A 22,709-nucleotide genomic window follows, 5' to 3' on the forward strand; every position below is an offset into this window, starting at 1 on the left:
ACCACCTGTTACTAATTACTCCCACTGCATAGTGGGACTACTACCACTGTGCAGTGGGAGGCACAGTCCTACATGGGCACCGGGAATTGCCTACTTGCTGGGACTCATAGTTCCACAACAATACATAATAATTTTAATCTATTTATTACAGTGACATCAGACCGGTGCTCACCGCCCTTGGGGCACCAGGGACAGCCCCGGGCTTTAGCCTGAGCAGGGTTAATCCTGGAAGGGGGGACTGGTCAGGGAGTGAATGCTTCGGCCACGGGACCTTATATAATAATTGTCCCCTGGCTGTGGTATTACCCTGCTAGCTAGTTGGGCCCTGTGCTGGTTCTCAAAATACAGGGGATCCCTACGCATTTATTTATTTTTTCTATTTTATATCATTTTTACACTGCGGCCTGCACGGATCTGAACGATCCATGCAAGCTGCTGACTCGTTTTTGTATTTAGTGGCCGTAAATATGAATTACAGAGGCCCTATTTACGATTCATATTGTCCCGAAAATATGACCGATGCCGATCGTATGAATTCATACCCTTATTTTAGATTCTTAGTAAATTTCCCCCATAGTAAAAGATCTCACTAAGAAAGGTCTTTTCCTATATGATCTAGTGTATACACTGAATATCGCGCTTCTGCACTGTTAGTGACCCCTCCCTCGTCCTGCATGTACTGAAGTGGGAGGTCCTCATTAATGACAGCCATGCAGCAAAGTACTTACATGATTCTGCTAGGGGCAGAGTTGTGGCGTGGAACTATAGCAAATGGAGAGAAATCATGTCACGTCAACCCCCCCCCCCCCTTCCGCTTCCCTTTTTGCACCCTCCCCCTGGCATTTTAGTACCACTTCCACATATTGCCCCAAGCAGTGCAATTTAAACCCATAATGCCCCCAGTAGTGCCATTTGCACACACAATCTCCCGGTAGTGCCACTTACACACATAATTGCCGCAGTATTGTCACTCGCTTATAATGCCTCCTTGAGCGCCTGTCACTTATAATACCCCCAGTAGTGCCTCTCACTCATTATGCCAATAGTAGTGCCTTGCTCTTAATGCCCGAGTAGTGCCATTTACACACATAATTCCCCCAGTAGTGCTACTCGCTCATAATGCCCCCAGTAGTGTATCTTACTCATTATGCCCATAGTAGTGCATCTCTTATAATGCCTCCAGGAGTGCCTTACACATTATGCCACCAGTAGTGCCTCACACATTATGCCCCAGTAATGCCTCACACATTATGCCCCAAGTAATACTAAAGACCTGCTGGCCTGCCCACTCCGGTCTCCGCCTCTGCAGACCCCGGCGCCATTTAAAAGTACTTGCGCTGCTTATATACATACTGCACAGCATAGTAGCACCCAGTGGCGTAACTATAAATTTAGCTCCCCCCTGCCAAATAAATTGTGGTGCCCCCCCCCCCCCCCCCGGCTCCTCTCCAGCGTACGTCATGATGACGTCACACGCATAACGGAGAAAGCAGAGAGACCAGCATGCACTGCTGCTTCCCCTGGCTCCAACGCATACCAGGCCACCCCAGCACGCCCTAATACATACCGTCCAAAGTAGACACTCTGCTAATACATAACACCCAGAGTAGTAGCGCTGCTAATACATAACACCCAGAGTAGTAGCGCTGCTAATACATAACGCCTACAGTAGTAGCGCTGCTAATACATAACGTCTACAGTAGTAGCGCTGCAAATACATAATGCCTACAGTAGTAGTAGCGCTGCTAATACATAATGCCTACAGTAGTAGCGCTGCTAATACATAATGCCCACAGTAGTAGCGCTGCTAATACATACTGCCCACAGTAGTAGCGCTGTTAATACATAATGCCCACAGTAGTAGCGCTGCTAATACATAACGCCCACAGTAGTAGCGCTGCTAAAACATAACACCCACAGTAGTAGTGCTGCTAATACATAATGCCCACAGTAGTAGTGCTGCTAATACATAACGCCCACAGTAGTAGCGCTGCTAAAACATACCACCCAGAGTAGTAGCGCTGCTAATGGATAACACCCACAGTAGTAGCGCTGCTCATACATAATGCCCACAGTAGTAGCGCTGATAATACATAACGCCCACAATAGTAGCGCTGCTAATACATAACGCCCACAGTAGTAGCGCTGCTAATACATAACGCCCACAGTAGTCATGCTGCTAATACATAACGCCCACAGTAGTAGCGCTGCTAATACATAACGCCCACAGTAGTAGCGCTGCTAATACATAATGCCTACAGTAGTAGCGCTGCTAATACATAACGCCCACAGTAGTAACGCTGCTAATACATACCGCCCACAGTAGTAGCGCTGCTAATACATAATGCCCACAGTAGTAGCGCTGCTAATACATAACGCCCACAGTAGTAGCGCTGCTAATAGATAACGCCCACAGTAGTAGCGCTGCTAATACATAACGCCCACAGTAGTAGCGCAGCTAATACATAACGCCCACAGTAGTAGCGCTGCTAATACATAATGCCCACAGTAGTAGCGCTGCTAATACATAACGCCCACAGTAGTAGCGCTGCTAATACATAACGCCCACAGTAGTAGCGCTGCTAATACATAACACCCACAGTAGTAGCGCTGCTAATACATAACACCCACAGTAGTAGCGCTGCTAATACATAACACCCACAGTAGCAGCGCTGCTAATACATAACGCCTACAGTAGTAGCGCTGCTAATACATAACGCCCACAGTAGTAGTGCTGCTAATACATAATGCCCACAGTAGTAGCGCTGCTAATACATAATGCCCACAGTAGTAGTGCTGCTAATACATAATGCCCACAGTAGTAGCACTGCTAATACATAACGCCCACAGTAGTAGCGCTACTAATACATAACACCCACAGTAGTAGCGCTGCTAATACATAACGCCCACAGTAGTAGCGCTGCTAATACATAATTCATTTGGTCAGAAGGCCTGCGCTTGCACAGTCATTCGATAATTACGCGGGCAGTGAACGGGTCTGAATCAGGCACAGTCTATCTCATCCTTTTGTGTCACCAGCTCCCAATTTGCAAACATCCACGACTGCTGCTGGCCAATTATGACCCATGCACGAAGAATATGAACCTTCCCTGAAAAGGAATATTTAATTTCCTCGGAATGCCAGTATAATTAGCAGCCTCAGAGCGCTGACATTCTGCAGAGCCGGCAATACTACATCCATTTCTGTTCCCACAAAACAGCTAGAGATGGAAATTAAATTTTTTTTTGCATCAGAGTCATTTTCCAGCAACTCTGCTGTAACTTCACTTTAATAAAAATTTAATTGGGACTGACTAACTTGGAATTAATACATTTTAACTGGCTGTACAAGATTTTGTGATGTCGCTTATTATCACAACAGAACTTGTATTCATGGACAGCTGATCCCGCCAATGTTATTTAGAAGTGTAAAGTATTATACATATTTATTCTGGGATGCGTTTGCTGTACAGATTTTGTTTGTTAGCATAGTGTTCACTGGTGCCTTGTGCCAACTGTCCTCTCCACTACACTCCAAGTAGGCAAGGGAGCTAATTAGATGGTTACTGTTTAAAGAGAAAATGCAGTGTGTTTTATAGAAGAGACAGCGTTCACTTAGAGTCAAAAGTGTAGCTACCATATGTGCAGGGACTGCAGCTGCTATGGGGCCAGAGCTGAGAGGGGCCACCTTCCCTGTCACAGTTACATGTGTTATATACAGGGGTGTAGCTACCATAGGTGCAGGGAATGCAGCTGCTATGGGGCACAGAGCTGAGAGGGGCCACCTTCCCTGTCACAGTTACATGTGTTATATACAGGGGTGTAGCTACCATAGGTGCAGGGATTGCAGCTGCTATGGGGCCCAGAGCTGAGAGGGGCCACCTTCCCTGTCACAGTTACATGTGTTATATACAGGGTGTAGCTACCATAGGTGCAGGGATTGCAGCTGCTATGGGGCCCAGAGCTGAGAGGGGCCACCTTCCCTGTCACAGTTACATGTGTTATATACAGGGTGTAGCTACCATATGTGCAGGGAGTGCAGCTGCTATGGGGCCCAGAGCTGAGAGGGGCCACCTTCCCTGTCACAGTTACATGTGTTATATACAGGGTGTAGCTACCATAGGTGCAGGGATTGCAGCTGCTATGGGGCCCAGAGCTGAGAGGGGCCACCTTCCCTGTCACAGTTACATGTGTTATATACTGGGTGTTGCTACCATAAGTGCAGGGAGTGCAGCTGCTATGGGACCAGAGCTGAGAGGGGCCACCTTCCCTGTCACAGTTACATGTGTTATATACAGGGTGTAGCTACCATAGGTGCAGGGGGTGCAGCTGCTATGGGGCCCAAAGCTGAGAGGGGCCACCTTCCCTGTCACAGTTACATGTGTTATATACAGGGGTATAGATACCATAGGTGCAGGGAGTGCAGCTGCTATGGGACCCAGAGCTGAGAGGGGCCACCTCCCCTGTCACAGTTACATGTGTTATATACAGGGTGTAGCTACCATAGGTGCAGGGATTGCAGCTGCTATGGGGCCCAGAGCTGAGAGGGACCACCTTCCCTGTCACAGTTACATGTGTTATATACAGGGTGTAGCTACCATAGGTGCAGGGGGTGCAGCTGCTATGGAGCCCAGAGCTGAGAGGGGCCACCTTCCCTGTCACAGTTACATGTGTTATATACAGGGGTATAGATACCATAGGTGCAGGGAGTGCAGCTGCTATGGGACCCAGAGCTGAGAGGGGCCACCTTCCCTGTCACAGTTACATGTGTTATATACAGGGGTATAGATACCATAGGTGCAGGGAGTGCAGCTGCTATGGGGCCCATGGAGGAGATGAAGAATACATGATTTTGACTGAAACAGCAAAAGACACACCTAAAAGTACTTTTTGTGAACTAAAAATATTAAACCTAAGAGTGCTCTCAATAATATATGTTACAATACAGGTGCTATAGACTTACAGTATCTACTAGGACGAAGCACCATGGCAGGTCAAAGCATATCGCTATCAAACATAATTTACAGTATTAAAGAAATTGTTGAGAATTCATAAGTTAATTACTGTGAACTATTTCAGGAGTGAGTAAAAACTTGCAGATATACACATTAACCGATGTGCAATTCGAAAAGAAAAAAATAAGATTAATGATGTTCTTTATTATTATGTTTAATTACTGGAATATATTGAGAAAGTTTAAGATATTTAGAACTATTCACCAAACTTAATGTTCAGACTGACATGTGCAGGACTTGTTTACATGCCTCTATAAAAGTATCTACATGTGCACAAGTCTGTCACTGTATTATTGGAGTGCCACATTGCTGTATGACTGTACAGTACTTAACACAAGAGAGATTGATACCTCATCATATTCACTGAGGTCTGTCTTCTATCACGTGTATCCTGTCATTTTGAATAAAGCATACGTAATTTGTAATCTATGTGTGGACTAACCTCTTTACTTACAAGCATAATGCACCTACAGTACCAACCTGTAGGCACCTGCTAATAATATCAGCTATTTAGCACACAACCATATATGAAATTCTTAAGTGTTTTCTCCCCTTTTTAGTGCTACCATTTCTGGGCAGAGCCTTGGATACGATTGAGAGACTCCTGTCGCAAGCACCCGGCGTCCCCAAGTGGGAACTGTTTGATGGATGATTCCAGTTATTTAAAGAGAAATCTTATATTGTCTGTTTTCATGGCAATTGTAACCCATTCGCCTATGGTAGCCTCATCATGATTTGCATAATACATTAGGTAACATGCCAATCAGGATTTTACTAACTGCAAATAACCATACGCGGTTTCTCCTTTTATCACAGAAAGTTATACAGTGTCTACCTCTTTATCCCTGACTCACAAGTGAACTGATGACATGTCATTCACAGATTATAATCACTGGTGTCACCAACTGATAACATAATACGTGGCAGATATTTTGGGCAAAAAGATATAGGACCCACATTTATCATTACCATTATTATTATTATTGATGGTCAGTGACCATAAATGATTTCTCCCCTGTTTGGCCCCATGTGAGGGGATGTACAAGCGTACACAACCCCTTGCATGCAAATGCGGGGATTCGCACGGTGGGGCGTGAGGCGGGTTTTTGGTGGGGCAGCGGGCAGCGTTTACCTGTTTTCTAGGCTGCGAACATATACAGCCTAGTGAACAGGGCTGAATCAGACGCTAGATCTTCAACCCAAGAACCCAGATGCAGTAACCCACGTTTCCCAAGTCCACTAGACTGTAAAAGATGGGCTGATATAGAAACATAGAATGTGATGGCACATAAGAACCACTTGGCCCATCTAGTCTGACCATTTATTTCTACTGTGGATAATGTCAACCCTATTTGATCCTTTGTTCTGTGCAGGGCTGCCATCACAAATCGTGGGATCCGGGACTGACCAAATGGGCAGGGCCCCCATAGCAGAGCCGGTGGTCACTATCGGCTCCTCCTCCTTCCTGCCAGAGACGCTGACAGAGCCACCAGCATTATGAATAAGGCTCCTGATTGTTTGCCCAATGAAAGCCCAGGCTCATGATTGGCTGCCAATCAGGGAGCTCCTATTGGCTGGCAACTAGTGCTGCTGCTACATTCATAATTTGCTAGTGCTGCTTTCCACAGTCCGTGTCTCTGGCAGCGCGGTACTAACCGCAATGCTGCCATATGGGCCCCTGGGACTGGAAGGGTCCGGCATTCCAGTACCCCTAGAACCCCCCCTGTTGGCAGCCCTGGTTCTGTGTAAGGATAACCTTATGTCGATCCCATGCATGTTCAAACTGCTCTTCTGTCTTTTCCTTTACCACCTCTGATAGAGGCTATTCCACTCATCCACTACCACCCTGATATTAGAGCCCTCCATTATTTAGGGTCCACATGGTTTTTTTTATCATTCATCTAGCATAGCATCATTTAGGGGTCCAGCGATGGAGATAAATAAATCTATCAAACCCCTATAGTTCACTCATCTTTACCAACAAGCAAGCTGATCATTTGCGAAAGAGCGAATTTCCCAATTTAGGAATTTCCCAATTTAGCGAATTTAGGAAAACGCGTCGGCCGCAAGGACAGGATTGCTCACCACAATCTGTGCTGAGACGAGACCTTGTCCACATACAGTATAAAGCAAATGCATTTCTGAGCTTGTTTTCCTAGACAGCGACGCCGTATTTACAAGCATCGCGAATGAATGGTTTTGTTGTGACATTGGGATTGTGGATTTACGTCATGTGCAAAACATAAAAATTCCACTTAAAAAACCTTCTATTGTGCATAAAGAACATAGAATAAAATGTTTTATTTAGTTTACCTACAATGACTGCAACCACAGAAGGAGTTTCACAGAGAACGGCGACATTATTGAACATTTTATGTGACTGTTATTGACAAACTGCTCCTGAAACTCAACTAGCAGCAATAAATTAGAACCTGTTCCTTACAGGCATAAAGAACGCCTGAGAGCCAGTGTTACAGCGCATTAGGAGACGCCAATTCTTGTTATCAGTCGGTCGTCCAGCACTCCTGATAGGGACCTGAGTCATGCAAACCTCATCTAAACTAAGAGACCCCCCCCCCCCTCCTAAGAGCACGACGTAAGAAATGTCTGATGCTAATCATGGGCTCCGCCACATTTTTGTTTTTATATATATTTTTTATTTTTTACTCTCCACTTTACAGCATAGCAGAAAGGCATAGGGAAAGCTCAAGATCTGTAACACTTAATATACACAAAGATTAGGGAAATAGCCTGACTTAACACAAGTAAACTGTTGGAGAAAACCAAGGTACCGCATGAATAGGCTCTCCATACTATCCCTTTAAACTTGGACACTCATGAATTACACAGGCTCTGTGGTTGACTAAAACCAGCTAAAATACAGCCACATGCTTCATCAGATTTCAGGAGATCAAGAAGCAAAACCTTAGACTTCAGGACCCTGGAGAGAAAAAAGCAGCACCATCAGACTTCAGGACCATGGATAGTACGAAGCAGCACCATCAGTTTTCAGTACCCTGGAGAGCAAGAAGCAGCACCATCGTACATCAGGACCATGAAGAGTAAAAAGCAGCACCATCAGTTTTCAGTACCTGGGGAAGCAAGAAACAGCACCATCATACTTCAGGACCCTGGAGAGTAAGAAGCAGCACCATCAGTTTGCAGGCCCCGGAGAGCAAGAAGCAGCACCATCATACTTCAGAACCCTGGAGAGCAAAAAGCAGCACCATCAGACTTCAGGATCCCGGATAGCTAAAAGCAGCACCATCAGACTTCAGGACCCTGGAGAGCAAGAAGCAGCACCATCATACTTCTAAACCCTGGAGAGCAAGAAGCAGCACCATCATACTTCAGAACCCTGTAGAGTAAGAAGCAATACCATCATACTACAGGACCCTGGAGAGTAAGAAGCAGTGCAATCAGTTTTCAGGACCCTGGAGAGCACGAAGCAGCACCATCATACTTCAGGACCCTGGAGAGCAAGAAGCAGCACCATCATACTTCAGGACCCTGGAGAGCAAGAAGCAGCACCATCATACTTCAGGACCCTGGAGAGCAAGAAGCAGCACCATCATACTTCAGGACCCTGGAGAGCAAGAAGCAGCAGTGCCATCATACTTCAGGACCCTGGAGAGCAAGAAGCAGCACCATCATACTTAAAAAGCTTGGAGAGGAAGAAGTAGCACCACCATCATACTTCAGAACTGTTCCATCCACACTTTGCTAGCCTTGTTACCACTATGCTGTATAGTGAAGGAGAGTACTCCAGAAATATTGTAAACCTTGCAGCAATGCTTGTCTCATCATTGCCACAATTTGTGTGGTATATACAAGGGCAGAGCTCTGAACAGGAATGGGATCTAGGTCCTGGCGATGATGGGAAGGATTCTATTATATGAACCACCTGTACAAATGATTTATAAGAAACAGGCAACAGCAATGATAGTGTGGATTCTATGTAGGTGGCACCAGTGTCGGACTGAGCCATGTAGGGCCCATTGGGGGACAGCAGTGGTAGGGGCCAATGCTTAAAGGTGTGGCCATCCTTTTGTACCAGATTAATAACAGTAACAGATTAATAACAGTACAGTAACAATGTACTGTAGAAAGTACACCTAGTCCTGGGCAGTATCATTTTACACCGATGTAATGTATAATTTAAGTACACAGTGTGGAACTTGACCCCTAGAGTAGGTGGGTGAGCCCTTATACAGTGTGTTCCAATCGGATGTTTCCCCTGTACCCCTATGGGCCAGTCCAGCCCTGGCTGGCACTTACTGCTGCTGGAGATACTGTACAGTTTGGGATGCACCCAAAGAATTCCGTCTCCCGCACAATACAGTCCCTCAATCCTAAATATGAATTCTTCCCAACCTTTTCCGTGCAGGTAACATGGCCTCACAAGAAATGCCCCAACAGTGAACCACACTACGTTCTCCATCACCGCAGGTCATGCCCAGCAAGCTGCGAGCTTCTGGCCATGCCCCAGTACCACTCTCCTGGGAATTGATGCTGCACGCATATGCATAGCATAGCATCTATTCACCACTAGTCAAGCAGAGCAGCGAGTGGAAGAGGGCCCTCCCACCTCGAATTTCACCATAGTGCATTTTGACCCGAGGGTGGGATGGTGGGACAGTGTCCGAAAAATAGAACTGTTCCACCCAAACTGGGTCAGTTTGAAGGTATGTAAATGGAATTTATTGTACCCTTATGTATTAAACACCTATTTTTCTAACATTTGCAAATTTACATGCAATGGCCTTTGTCTGTCTTGTTTTATTACTGTGTATATACAAAATTGTATTCTAGCACTATGGCCCTTATTCTAGTTGAATCGGACGGATGCGTATTTCGGAAAGAAACCAAGTGTTCTTAGCCCCGCCTACTGTACGGATCGCTCACACCATCCGAATGCGGTAAACCGCTGACCGAACGGAATGCGAGTGGATGTTTCATGTAAACACCTCCTCCATCTGTGGGTACCTCCCCCATCATTCGATGGTCGCCGACCATCGAATGATGGGCCGAGTGGTCAGGCAGCACCGAGTGCTCTAGACCACTCGGACATTTCTCCGTATGAAAGCAGGGATATGGGCGGGTAGCTAGCATCCGGCTATGTCAGCTGTCCTCCCCCCACACGTGCGTCACGGCCGCATTACCATACATACGCCCAGGCTTTTCATGGGAACGCCCATGAAACGCAGAGCGTACCCATATGGTAATGAGCCCAAACAGCCCTTCACGCCCCACTCCACCCCCTGCAATGATGTTTCCGTATGATCATTTTCTGCACGGACCTCACGCCGTGTTCGTACGTGCGAGGCGTTCGCACATGTGCAGATACGCCTCTGCACATGTGCAAACACCAACCATCGGCTGTCTGTCTGCACTCAGAGCCATCCGACTCAATCAGAATAAGGGCCTATATAACCAAATGATAATAATGATAATAATATTATTAATAATACTGTTGGTATTCTATGGTATAAACAGGATAATGGGGAGTAGTATCAGTGGAGAAGTTGCTTGAAGCGACCAATTAGCTTCTACAGTACAGTACCTGTCACTTTATACAGTGTACTTGATAAATGTAATCTAGAAGCTGATTGGTCTACACTTGCTGGCTGCGCCGTTTGTTAGAAGGGTTAAAACATTTTCTGCCATGAAGACAAATGTAAGACAAATAGAGATTAGAAAACTTTCCGCATTTTGTTGAGCTAATTAATTCACGCCATCGGGTTGATTTATTTTTTGTCGGATTAGTCATGAAATCTCTCGTTCTGGTGCGCACGGAGTCCTGCGTTTGAGCCGGAATTTCACAGTTTTCACAATTCTTTTAACTTTCCCCAATGTTTGACAAAAAAAAAGGGCTTAAAGGAACAGAGATGATCAAAACGCTTCTCTATCTCCAGGACGTATCTGATCCGTAGTTTGCTATGCAAATTAATTCACAGCCTCCAAGCTCAGAAACCTCCATCCAGATATAATATGTAACGTTTCCACACGACGTGAGATTTTAGATGAATGTAGTTTTTGTCATTGAAATAATAACTTAGAAATATAAACTGATTTGTCACAATACAGAGGACGCACCACACCCCCAGAGAAGGAGGCCTGTGTGCAGCGGCCTCCGTTCAGGCCCCTTCCTTTCTGCCGGCAGGTGCCCAGACCGTAGCTCTGAAAAAATAGTGCAGCTGCCATTTTCCTGGTGATTTCGTCAGTGCTGCTGGCTTCATCGCCGGACTCCAGAGGGGTGAGTATTAAAAAAATGGGTGCAATGTGTGCGGTGGGGGCTCCACTGGGACTCAGGTGCCTTTGTGCTGACTGCCTCAGAAGAAGTCTCCAGGAAAATGGCGGTGACACCATTCTCACATATGCACACAAGTGGTAATCTCAGTGCCAGAGAATACCATGCGACTGTGCCAACACAAAGAAGGAAGGGGGGGTTCTGCTCGGACAGAGCACGCAGGCTCCTCATACAGTTCCTTCTAAGCATCATTCAGCTATATTCAGTACTAGACAAGCATACAGCAGCTTAAGCAGTAGCTACAAGGGCCAAGTACAGTAAGTACAGGTTCTGAACCACTAACCTAAGGCACCCATGTAAGAGCCCCAGGGGGCCACCGCAGCACAGTTTTAGAGCCTCTGACCCAGCTATATCATTGATCTGATAGGAGCCTGTCATGTGATGTGTGAAAGTAATGGCATTAGACATCCCAGAAATTTTTGCCTAGTATAGTCTACAGGCCACAATGGAGAGGTGGTTGAGCTCATTTGACCTGACACTGACACCCCCCCCCCCCCCTCAAGCCTGGATATCTACAAAACCTCCACTGTTGGTGTGCCTTGAGGACCGTGGTTGGGAATGCCTGCTGTACACATAAGTCTAGAGAATTATATTAATCTCTGCTGATACCTTTCCCGCACTGCGATTGGCCAGACTCTCTTTGGGGAACCAATTGTTCTGCAAACTTTCTCCAAACAGAGATGAGGTCATTGCTGATTGGTTCCCGTACCTTAGCACACATTACACCTACAGGAGAAACAGATTACTCGATGAAAGACAGATCGAGCAAGAAAAACAGGTTTAATGAAAAAAATGCAAAATCTCTCTCTCTCTCCCGTGAACTGTTTCTCTACAGTATCAAAAATATAATAACACGGGAGAAATAGATCAGGGAGCAGATAACAGAAATGCATCAAAAAGACAAAAAAAAAAAAACATTACCACAACAATAACAAAAGTAAATATCTGATGGGAAAAATAGTTTGAGTATCTGACAAGAGATGAAGCAATCTCAGGACACCGGCAGAAAAATTCAATAAGCTGCTCTTTACGAGACAAGATGAACGAGATGGTAATAACATATAAACGCAGCGCAGTAAGCGAAAGTTTTCTAGATATAAGAAAGATAAAGAGAACAAAGAAAAAAAATCCTCTTTAACAGCAACTTCAGTGAGATCAACAACCGGAATAAGTTGTTATGAGTCACACAGCTCTGCTTGATGGATACACAGAATAAGAACCTTTCACTTTGCCTTTAACAGTCGTTATCTTTGTAAAACTTTCGAATGTACGTTTAGATGCCCCAGGACTTCAGCGTGGACAGTAAAGGTGGCCATACACACGCAGATTTATCTGCAGATCTGTCTGGTTGGAACAAAAACCTTGTTATGGATGAGAGCAAATGACAGTTGACCATTTGCTTGGAAATGCTGGAAAACTGACAAACTGTCACTCATCCATAACCACGTTTTTGTTCCAACCAGCAAGATCTGAAGATAAATCTTACTGGTGTATGGGCACCTTAAGGATTGCTGCCAGGTCAGTACAGCAACTGAAGGCATGGGGGAGGGGGGGGGGGGCTGGTCTAGTGGGCAGGGGAGGGTCATGATGCATTGTAGGAAGCTGACAGGTGGGTGTGGCTTTACTAACGGTTCATGATAGCCACGCCCAGCTAAAGAGTGCTGATATAACCAGCATTGTAGAGCGGGGGCATGGTTACTATGATGCTATTCAGCACAAATCGGGTCATCGGATACCCTGTGCACCCACTTTACTCGGTATGAAGGTGGCTGGGTGCCAGCCAAATTCAGGAAGGCGGGAGCGCCTCCCGGCCAGTCTAGGAAAGAAGACAAGTTTGAATTATATACCAGTATAGTATTAAGTGTCCGATTCAGAGACGTTAATTTGGGTTTCAATTCGATCCTGTCCCTGATGTTTGGGGGTTTGAGCATGTACAAAAGCATACCCTCCAACATGACCCATTCCGTTAGGTACAAAATGCTCTGTTCCTGGACTTCCCTGTCAGTGACAGTTACAGAGGTGGGACTCCAAGGAGGGGGGGTCACATCAACTGCCACTGAGTCCAGGACAGTGATGTTTGAGATGGCAGTAGGTGTGGCTCCCCTTTTTGAATATTGGACAGTGGTGCAGTCCCACCTGTAACTGTCACTGGCAGGGAAGTCCAGGAACAGAGCATTTTGTACCTAATGGAATGGGCCATGTTGGAGGGTATGCAAATACCGGAGGCAAACAGCCTTGTCAAGTTTCACACGCTGGGAAGGGAAGACCGGGGGCGGGCAGGAGGCCACAGCAGGGGAACAACCAGCATTTTATGGGCGTCCCTATAAAAACGATGGCCATACTCCTGCCTGCTTGGGGCGGGCAGCTGACGTCACATGACTTCAGTGCCCGCCTCCATTTCGCCCAGGATAGACTTTTGCATAAGACAAAGAAGCAATATTGACAATATTAAAGCTCGCAGGGGAGAAGAGGTGAAGGAATCTCATGTTTGCATGTAACTAGGACAAGGCATAGAAATGCGCCAATTCGCCAACACATTCCTTACCATTTGCACCTTACAGATCAGCAGGCTGCCGATATGAAGGGCACATGTACAGAAGAGTGGGCAAATAAGTGGTGGAGCGTTTCAGCACTCTAATAAGTGACCTTTCATCGTCCTTCACCAAAGTAGATTAAATGACAAATTGTCAGGCCGACGCGGGAGAATTATTACTAAACAATAATCACACAGCACAGAACAAATCCCAGCAATTACAGACATAATTCCCCACAGCAGCCGGCACGTGACGGAGCACTGAATGGGGGAACGCCTGCCTTCTATCACCCTACACTTGTACATGGATCATTAGGAAATGTTGCCTCCATTTTACATGGTGATGGCAAGATTATTGTGTTCTAGAGAGACAGATTGGGTACATTAAAACCTGGGGGGGAGGGGGGGAGAGATCAGCTACCGTTTATTTAAAGTAGCGGCTTTATTTTCGGAAACAGAAACTGTGTCAGATATTTATACATCCATGGTAGTATGTCACCAGTAACGTTTATTTACGTAGCCCATGATTCATCACAGTAGTGAGTGCACCTAGGTGCCTGTAGTAAGTCCACATGATAGGCAGCCTGTAGTAAGTGCACCTAGGCAGCCTGTAGTAAGTGCACCTAGGCAGCCTGTAGTAAGTGCACCTAGGCAGCCTGCAGTAAGTGCACCTAGGCAGCCTGCAGTAAGTGTACGTAGGCAGCCTGTAGTGACTGCCTAAATGCATCACTCATCAGTTGACACGTGAATGGTGGCGGCTATTTGGGGTTACACCCAAGTGGATGGGTGCCCCAGTTTATTGTCCATTCAGTCGCCAGTCTCTCCTATTTAAAAGGAGTCCCATATCAACTCTGCAAGCAACATGTTATCTATAAATATCATGGAACATTAAAATAATGACAGGTTTATGCTCCGAGCCCCAAATAAACTCTGATTAAGCAGATAAAGTTATGAGTTCAGCTCACAAATCTTTTACCTTCACTCTACATAAACTACGTGTATACTGTACTTTAAACAGCAAATTAACATTCCGTAGAATCCAGTAATATTCTGACAGTCTCGTGGATAAATCCAGCCCTAGTATATAACCATGCAATATACAATATATTCACAATCTCATTAAAAAAAAAAGACCCCTTTCACCCATCCGCCCAAATATCACCGCATGTTCTACATGATACAAGTAATTTAAAAGAAAAATCTTCATGGAGAATAATTAAACAGATTATACACCGGGGACTCTCCCAAACCGAGCGCAGAGCTCGCTGATTTATTCCAGGGATTATATCAGCTGCCAGGATGCCAGCGAATGAATCACCATTGGTAATATCTTCGAAGCTGCCCAGTATAACACATGTGGGTGCCAGGACGCAGGTGCACGGAATGAAATATGCAGCAGAATTCTGCATGGATAAATTGGCCCCTGTCATGTTTCGTTACAGTGGCGGCAATAAAAGGAACACAATTATTACTGTATTAAAATGTATATCATATGCGTTACCAGCCAGGTCATGATTTAGTAAAAATAGATTTTTTTTATTATTCATTTTTTTTAAATACGCAAAAAATTGTTAAAGGGGAATTTCGCATCGCCGTGCAGTTTTATTTGACGGTGTGTGAAATTAGATTAAGCTTAATTCAGGTCGTTTATTTCGACCAATGAAAATAAAATAAAAATATTTCCGCACAACTGAAAGCGCTTCTAAGTAAACACCAAGAAATGGTAAATGGAAGTCGCATGTAATGCCAATTCAAATACGGGCATTTGCAGTGAATGGAAAGCTAATGTGACTGTATGCTAATATTCTGCATTGTACATCCTTCGATGTGATTGGACAGCCCTGGTCCCTCCTGCCTCCTGCTAGGTCATACAGATGCAGATGACCGCTCTTCATGTCTTTAGGCCCTGTCAAGACAACATGCAGCAAATCGCTGATCCATGAGGGAGGGGGGCAGGGTTAAAATAATACAAATGCCATTATATTGGCCCAACCCTTATCTACAAACTCATGATTCCCGATATTATCTCCACAATCTGCGCACTTCACTAGGAAGTGAATGGGATGCAAATAATCAAGCAGGCCAAGGGACTACCCAAAAAAGTGTGAATTTCCCAAATCTTCTGGAGGAGTAGATAAACATGTTTTGGGTTCAGGGGATGCAATTAGTGATGGCCATTGGAGGATCGACGGTGACCATCAATGGTACCATTGATAGGTAACCATGATCGTGTGAAATCGTCTGTAAGGAAACCATAGATGGTTTCTCCCCCACTGATGGTCACCCCAGCTTTATAATTCAATTGGCTGTGGGTCAACGAGAGTGTCAGAGGGCAGAGCGAACGAAAAATATTCAATGCTTGTGCATCATCAATGGTTGGAAACCATCTAGTTCTCCCCCATTCCATGGCAAAAGTATTCATAGTTACATAGTAGATAAGGCTGAAAAAAGACTTGCATCCATCAAGTTCAACCTAGGTTTTAATAGGTTATCCCTTGTTATATGTAGTGTATTCAGGTATTTTTTTTCAAAGACAGATTATGTTACTTATTTGTACCCCTGGATGTTTTTTACCAATAAATGTTTGTCCAACCTTATTTTAATTGTATTTATTGTGTCAGCCGAAACCAACTCACCTAGAAAGAGAGTTCCATAGTTTGGCTGCCCTGACTATAAAGAAGTTTTTCCTTCTAAGGGAACAAAATCTTCTTTCTTCTAATCTAAACTTGTGCCCATGTGTCCTAGAGTCCTTCCTTGCAGTAAAAAGGGCGCTTGACGGTTCCTTATAATGGCCCCTGATATATTTGTACATGTTGAGCATGTCCCCCCTTAAATGTCTCTTCTCTAGTGTAAACAGTCCCAATTTGCTTAATCTCTCATCGTAGCTTAAATTCTCCATTCCCTTAATTAGCTTTGTTGCTCTTCTTTGTGTTTTTTCCAATTCTATGATGTCCTTTTTATAGTGTGGGGCCCAGAACTGCACTGCGTATTCGAGGTGCGGTCTAACCAATGCTTTGCACAGTGGCATAATTACTTTTGAGTCCCTAGTTTCCATGCCCCATTTAATACATGCTAGAATTCTGTTGGCCTTTCTTGTTGCTATATTACATTGAGCACTACACCCCAGTTTGTAATCTATTTGGACTCCTAGATCCTTTTCGAGTACTGATTTACCCAATTCATCCCCACTTAGGTTATAACTGGCACACTGGTTTTGTCCTAAGGTGCATAACATTGCATTTATCCACATTGAACCTCATCTTCCACTTTTTTGCCCACTCATCTAGTTTGTTAAGATCGTTCTGAAGCGCGGAGACATCCTCGGTTGATCTAATTACTCTACTCAGTTTTGTGTCATCAGCAAAGATGGAAACGTTGCTGAGTAATCCCATCCCAATATCGTCAATAAATATGTTAAATAAAGTGGGCCCTAGTACTGACCCCTGAGGCACTCCACTTAGTACTGGTGTCATATTTGATACTGCACTGTCCACAACCACTCTCTGCTCTCTATTACACAGCCAGCTCCCTACCCATCTACAAATTCTTACCCCTAATCCCAGGTCCTCCATTTTATTTATCAACCACTTGTGCAGCACGGTATCGAAAGCTTTAGCAAAATCTAGGAAGACCACATCTACAGCTTTTCCATTATCAAGGTTTTTGCTGACATCCTCATAGAAGCCTATTAAGTTTGTTTGGCATGATCGATTTTTCACGAACCAATGCTGGTTAATGCTAAGTAAACTATGAAGTTCTAAATATTTCTGGATACATCCCTTCAACATTGGTCGTAGACCATCGATGATTTTGAATCATTGATGGTTGACAGCCATCATTAGATGCAATTGAATTAGGTCCGCACTGTACATCTGCTTGGCTCAGAAAAGCTAGGTAATTATTTACATACCCAGGGCACACCAATAGAATGCTTCTCTTTAATGAATCAGGCACATAGTTGGGAACAGGAGAACGACAGAGCAGAAGGGCTTGTTGGGTGTCAGTATTTCTGGGTCAATATTTCTACAGGTTTTGACCCAAGAATATGCCACCATGTTGTTCTGGTATCACCTTCTTAAATAGACCGAATCTGGTAATAAAATAACTGTATAATTATGCTAATATTTTAAACACTCTTTATATTTTAAAAACAGTAATATAAAATATGTAGACAAAATAATTGGAGGGAAATTAATTATTAGAAATAGCAATTTCAGATACTGTATAAGTCTTTTTTCCTTAAAATAGCAACCTCATTTTGTTTTCTCTTGTTTTTTTCTAACTGTTCTTCTATAAATCATTATCTCATTTTCAAAATCTCTCTGGAAGTGAGGCCTGTATGACTGCTACTCACATGCACAGAGACTCAGATCTCTCAGCATGTCTTGTGATAGCAGAGGGGGGAGGAAGAGAAGGAAGAGGAGTAGGATTTTACAGTACACAGAGAAAGCTGGAGACATTATGTGCCATGTAACTGTGGTTGGCATAGTAGCCACATGACATTTTGGAAACTACAGAATTATCAATCACCAATACCAGCCCGAAGAAACAAACCAATTAAACAAACCAATGGAAATAGTAATTACTAAGAGTTTTCTTACACCATGATATAGTGAATTCTGTTTTTAAAACACCACCTCATTGTATTATGGGATTGTTGCATTAACTAAAGCTACAAGATGTATTAGTTCAAGTCATAAGTAGGGCAAAAATATCTGAATTCATAAAGCATAATCACCTGCATAACAGGCAGTCCCATTGGGACTGCCAGTCTAGGCTATGGTAGGCAAAGAGCTGCTTCCTGTAGGAAGCCACTCCCTGCCAAAACATGCAGCCCTAGACAACTTCTATGGGCTGCAGCCGATGCAGCCCATAGTAGCCAGACCTTTGCGCATGAGCAGTACCGCCACTGGTACTGCTCATGCACCGGGCCCGGCACCTGACAACTGCATTTTTTATGTGCCAGGCAAGTGGAAACCAGCAAATACCCGGCGGCAGGGAGCAGCGGTGATCTGGCAATGGGGATCGGTGCAGACCTGGCAATGAGGCCATTGGCAGCCCCCCTCTTACTCACAGGTAGGATCCGCAAATGTTTATTACTATAGATTTCGAAATCTAAAACAATCATACAGTAATACAACACCAGATAAGGTAACTGAGCTGACCTGTAATGCCTGGTGTCTTTAATGGCGCGATTGCTGGGGATCCGCTCACTTTCCCTCTGATTAAAAGCATACAGTCTGTAGGGGTCTTCTCCGGGTTTCCATCTGTGGGCATTAAGGTACCTGCGTTCATCAAATTGGTCCCATAGATCATCCCAATCCACATCCGAGTCCTGCAAAGAGGAAGGAAAGACATGACGTGCATGAGCATTATTTGTTTATATGATGTTTGATAAAATCACAGATTTATACAACAAGAAACAGTAAATGACAACTGTATACCATGCAATACCAGTTGGGGGATAGCCATAGTAGGGGTACCCAAAGGCAGCTGTTACTCTTATCTTAGCTATAAAGAAAAAGGTGACATCAGTTAATTTTTTTCTGTACATTGCTAATTTATATAACATATACAGCGTCTGTGTTAGGAGCTGCACGGGCAGCACTTGCGCTCGCCCGGCAGTCTCCACTAATCTTTTCCCGGCGGTTGCCGGGTTACCACGACGCCGTCGCGTCACCACCCGGAGACTTCCGGCGGACGGTGACGGGCGTCAGGCAGCCTGGGTGCAACCCCTTCCTCCCCTGCCACAGCGGTTGCCTAGGCGACGGGGGACGCCTGGCGGCCGCAGGGAGGAAGGGGTGCACGTGACGCCGCACGCAGCGTCAGGACAGCGCATTGGCGCGCTATTTAAACTACCTGGCCGGCTCACTCAGACGCCGGCTATAGTTCTTGATGTAGCGTCTTGAGTGTTCCCGGTTCCAGGCTCCTGCTCAGTGTTTGTTCCTGTCCCCAGTGGCCTTGTCCTAGCTGCCTCCAGGATTCCTGTCATCTCCTGGTTGCAGATCCCTCCGTGTTCAGATAAGTTGGGAGTGTCCCACTCTCTGTTTCCTTGCTTATCCATTTTTGCATTGTGTCAGTCTTCTGTGTATTGTTACACCCATCAGCATTTCATTATTGCTTCAGCATTTTGTGTATTGTTACACCCGTCAGCATTTTCATTATTGTGTCAGCGTTCTGTGTATTGTTACACCTGTCAGCATTTCCTATTGGGTCCAGCTTGTGTATTGTTACACCTGTCAGTATTATTTATTGTATCAGCAATTGTGTATTGTTACACCCGCTGGCAAAAGCATTTGCCTAGGGGGTTCCTGCTTAGAGTGTTATCCACTGACACCCTCCTCCGTAGGGCAGGGTAGTTCTCGCCTTTTGTGGTTCAGTTAGCTTTCCCCTTGTTTACCTCTGGCCTTGGCGGCTGCGTTGTCACTAGTAAGACCAGGTGGCATCGGGGTGGGAGCCTGACTAACGGGCTCCCACGAACGCGGCTATTATTGGTGAAGGTTAGCTTAGCACGCATCCGCCAACTCCACTAGGTAACAACGGAGTTAGGGTTGGCGAGATCTCCCGTGTCCCTAACAGTCTGTCAGACATAGAGAGGCTGATGCTGGTTGACTACGTAAGCGAATATTCACCTCGTTCCGAAGGGACTAGAATCAGCCCCAGAGAACCCTATTTATCAATTAATAACTGGTTGATATCCACAAAAGACCCTTTTATTTGAGGAGACCAGCAATATTAATACAAATATTACGGGGGAACACAGAAGATATTGGAAATCTCCAGATAGCATTTAGGGCCGTGATGGCTAATCTATGACACGTGTGTCACTCGTGACTCGAGTGACACGTGTCTGACCAACCGGTGTACGGAGAGGAAAACCTGGATGTGTGTAAGTGAAGCGGCTAAGCCAGCAAGCATGCTGCTCCGCCAACTGGAAGGGGACAGAGGGGGGCGTCGCCTGTCCGCTGGAGGGAGCAGAGCTAGCTCCCGCTCTCTATAGTCTACCCCCACTGCTGTAGTTGCGCCTGTGCTGCTCTCGCTCTCTATAGTCCACCCCCGCTGCTGTAGTCAGGCCTGTGCTGCTCCCGGTCTCTATAGTCCACCCCCGCTGCTGTAGTCAGGCCTGTGCTGCTCCCGCTCTCTATAGTCCACCACCACTGCTGTAGTCAGGACTGTGCTGCTCCCGCTCTCTATAGTCCACCCCTGCTGCTGTAGTCAGGCCTGTGCTGCTCCCGCTCTCTATAGTCCACCCCCGCTGCTGTAGTTGGGCCTGTGCTGCTCTCGCTCTCTATAGTCCACCACCGCTGCTGTAGTCAGGCCTGTGCTGCTCCCGCTCTCTATAGTCCACCCCCGCTGCTGTAGTTGGGCCTGTGCTGCTCTCGCTCTCTATAGTCCACCACCGCTGCTGTAGTCAGGCCTGTGCTGCTCTCGCTCTCTATAGTCCACCCCCGCTGCTGTAGTCAGGCCTGTGCTGCTCTCGCTCTCTATAGTCCACCCCCGCTGCTGTAGTTGGGCCTGTGCTGCTCCCGCTCTCTATAGTCCACCCCCGCTGCTGTAGTTGGGCCTGTGCTGCTCCTTCTCTCTATAGTCCACCACCGCTGCTGTAGTCAGGCCTGTGCTGCTCTCGCTCTCTATAGTCCACCCCCGCTGCTGTAGTTGCGCCTATGCTGCTCTCGCTCTCTATAGTCCACCCCCGCTGCTGTAGTTGGGCCTGTGCTGCTCTCGCTCTCTATAGTCCACCACCGCTGCTGTAGTCAGGCCTGTGCTGCTCTCGCTCTCTATAGTCCACCCCCGCTGCTGTAGTTGGGCCTGTGCTGCTCCTTCTCTCTATAGTCCACCACCGCTGCTGTAGTCAGGCCTGTGCTGCTCTCGCTCTCTATAGTCCACCCCCGCTGCTGTAGTTGGGCCTGTGCTGCTCTCGCTCTCTATAGTCCACCCCCGCTGCTGTAGTCAGGCCTGTGCTGCTCTCGCTCTCTATAGTCCACCCCCGCTGCTGTAGTTGGGCCTGTGCTGCTCCCGGTCTCTATAGTCCACCCCCGCTGCTGTAGTTGGGCCTGTTCTGGGGACTACAGACCCACCTCCTGCCGCTGAGTCCTGGCACCTGATTGACAGAGGCTCCCAGAGGAGCTTTGGGCGAGGACTGAGACACCTTTCCCACACATGGGCTCTGTTGAAAACTCTGCAGGCTCCGAACGCCACACTAGTCAGAGCTTCTATTGGCACTGGTAGCTGCCTTTTTGAGAGACCCTGTATTAATGCACCCTTCTTAAATTATATCTTGCTTTTCCACATTGAATTTCATATTTATAATGGGCACCGCAGAGTGTGGCATATGTATAATGGGCACCAGGGTGTGTGGCATATGTATAATGGGCACCACGGTGTGTGGCATATGTATAATGGGCATCACGGTGTGGCATATGTATAATGGGCATCACGGTGTGTGGCATATGTATAATGGGCATCACGGTGTGGCATATGTATAATGGGCATCACGGTGTGGCATATGTATAATGGGCATCACGGTGTGGCATATGTATAATGGGCATCACGGTGTGTGGCATATGTATAATGGGCATCACGGTGTGTGGCATATGTATAATGGAGCATTACGGTGTGTGGTATATGTATAATGGGCATCACGGTGTGGCATATGTATAATGGAGCATCAAGGTGTGTGGCATATGTATAATGGGCATCATGATGTGTGGCATATGTATAATGGGCACCATAGTGTGTGGCATATGTATAATGGGCATCACGGTGTGTGGCATATGTATAATGGGCATCACGGTGTGTGGCATATGTATAATGGGCATCATGGTGTGTGGCATATGTATAATAGGCATCA

At 45.9% G+C, this 22,709-nt stretch overlaps 1 protein-coding gene across 4 annotated transcripts in view; it reads right to left on the reverse strand.

Annotated features, from left to right (window-relative positions):
- GALNT14 (polypeptide N-acetylgalactosaminyltransferase 14) overlaps positions 1-22,709 on the reverse strand; it is a 366,725-nt gene that overhangs the window by 200,159 nt on the left and 143,857 nt on the right. For all 4 annotated transcript variants that reach the window (XM_083175507.1, XM_083175508.1, XM_083175509.1 and 1 more), the window contains exon 2: positions 19,024-19,193. In XM_083175507.1, the coding sequence (XP_083031633.1) occupies positions 19,024-19,193 (170 nt within the window). The remainder of the gene's footprint in view (positions 1-19,023; positions 19,194-22,709) is intronic.

Source organism: Crinia signifera, chromosome 3, assembly GCF_055691185.1.
Source record: "Crinia signifera chromosome 3, ASM5569118v1, whole genome shotgun sequence".
Lineage (NCBI taxonomy): Eukaryota > Metazoa > Chordata > Amphibia > Anura > Myobatrachidae > Crinia > Crinia signifera.